Source organism: Onychomys torridus, chromosome 6 (genome assembly GCF_903995425.1).
Source record: "Onychomys torridus chromosome 6, mOncTor1.1, whole genome shotgun sequence".
Classification (NCBI taxonomy): Eukaryota; Metazoa; Chordata; class Mammalia; order Rodentia; family Cricetidae; genus Onychomys; species Onychomys torridus.
Genome location: NC_050448.1, coordinates 68276555 through 68278033, shown reverse-complemented (window position 1 = coordinate 68278033; position 1479 = coordinate 68276555). Strand labels below are relative to the sequence as shown.

The window sequence follows — 1479 nt, the reverse complement described above, 5'->3', positions numbered from 1 at the left end:
GGTACCAGGATACAAGCAGAGTCTTCCTCAGACTCTGGTCACAGGTTGAAGGTGATCTTCCCTCTTCCATCCGAAACTAAATACAGAAGAAGTCCTTTTCTAGTCTCTCTTCCTGTCTCATCTGTGTGGTGTACTCAATTCTACATAAGCCAGCCTAATCCCTCAGCCTCTTCATCACTTGCTTACATGGAATTCCTTTTGAAATTCATCCCAGGTGTAGACAGGTGAGAAATCCTGCCCTGGGAATTATGAAACACCTGGATAGATCATCCACTCTGTGACTGCCCTCCAATAACAAGTAGCCTGGAGGCTTCAACTGGAGGAAGTATAAAAAAGCACCTTCGGTCCTGGTCCCACAAAACCTCAGGCTCCTCCTGGGGTGACTTGTCTACTCATCTTCCTTGAAGGTAAGGCTGCTTTTGGGTGAACAGACACTTGGATGTTACTCACTCACACTTTGCTAAGGAAGTCTTGGCATCCCTTAGTGTCTCCCCCAGCAAATTAACAAACCAAGAAGGAAAGATTTGTAGCAGGGAAAAGGGAAAAGCTGGAAATTCATGCCAAGAACTCTAAAATGATCCTACATGAGACAAACCAATGGGGGCCAGAGAGCAGAAAAACAGTAGAGACATCATATAGGCTTAGAAAACTGAGGTCAGGAACCAAGTAACAGAAGAACAGACATGTGGTTGTTCTTTACCCTTGATGATGGCAGACATCAGTCTTGGAAAAGGTGTCCTGTTAGTTCAGCAAGATACATTTTACTTTCCTTTTATAGGAAGGGGAGAGTTATTAACTTGATTATTGAAAATTCTTAAAAATCCTCACCAGAATTTACTCCTGATGAGTCCAACCCTTTAGAATCCACTGTTCTTCCTCTTGGGATAGGCTTCTCTGAGTTGTTGATGCTGGCTCCGATGATGGTCGTCTCAGCAGCTGAGAAAACTGGCCTGCGCTTCCTACTCTCTGATATAACAGCATGTTCTCTTTCTTGCAGATTTGAAGCATTAGCTGAGCAATGTCACAGCAGAAGCAACAGCCTCAGGAGCTCCCAAAGGCTCCCAAATGTCCACCTCCTCAATGCCCAGACCCCTGTCTGACTACCTGCTCAACTTCTTGTGAGAGTTCTTGTTCAGCAAGAAGCTGCTCTTCCCACTCCCAAAGGCCGGAGCTTCAGAACACTGCAGGACGAAGGAGGATTCACCACCCACAGCCCCGCTGCCTCAGAGGGGGTACCACCTATCACTGCAAAGAGGAAGAGTGCTAGGAGACTGGACAGAGCTGCAGTAACCTTCTCCCCAGCCAAACTCATGAATTCCAGCAGGAAGCCCAGGCCTCTCCCTACCCCCCCATCCCTTGGCCTGAAAAACACTTCCTGTTTCTCTCTCCTGCCCACCCCATCAGTTCAACAAGAATAAAGTTGCTCACAGTGCATGGTTGTGACTTCTGTGTGTCCTTGAGACCCTGGTCAGAAGCACA

At 47.2% G+C, this 1479-nt stretch overlaps 1 protein-coding gene across 1 annotated transcript; it reads left to right on the top strand.

Moving 5' to 3' along the window:
- The first annotated feature begins 1018 nt into the window (after window positions 1-1018).
- Lce6a (late cornified envelope 6A) lies at window positions 1019-1267 on the top strand. Its single transcript, XM_036189896.1, has one exon. It carries the CDS (start codon window positions 1019-1021, stop codon window positions 1265-1267), a length of 249 nt encoding a protein of 82 aa, XP_036045789.1.
- The last annotated feature ends 212 nt before the right edge of the window (window positions 1268-1479 follow it).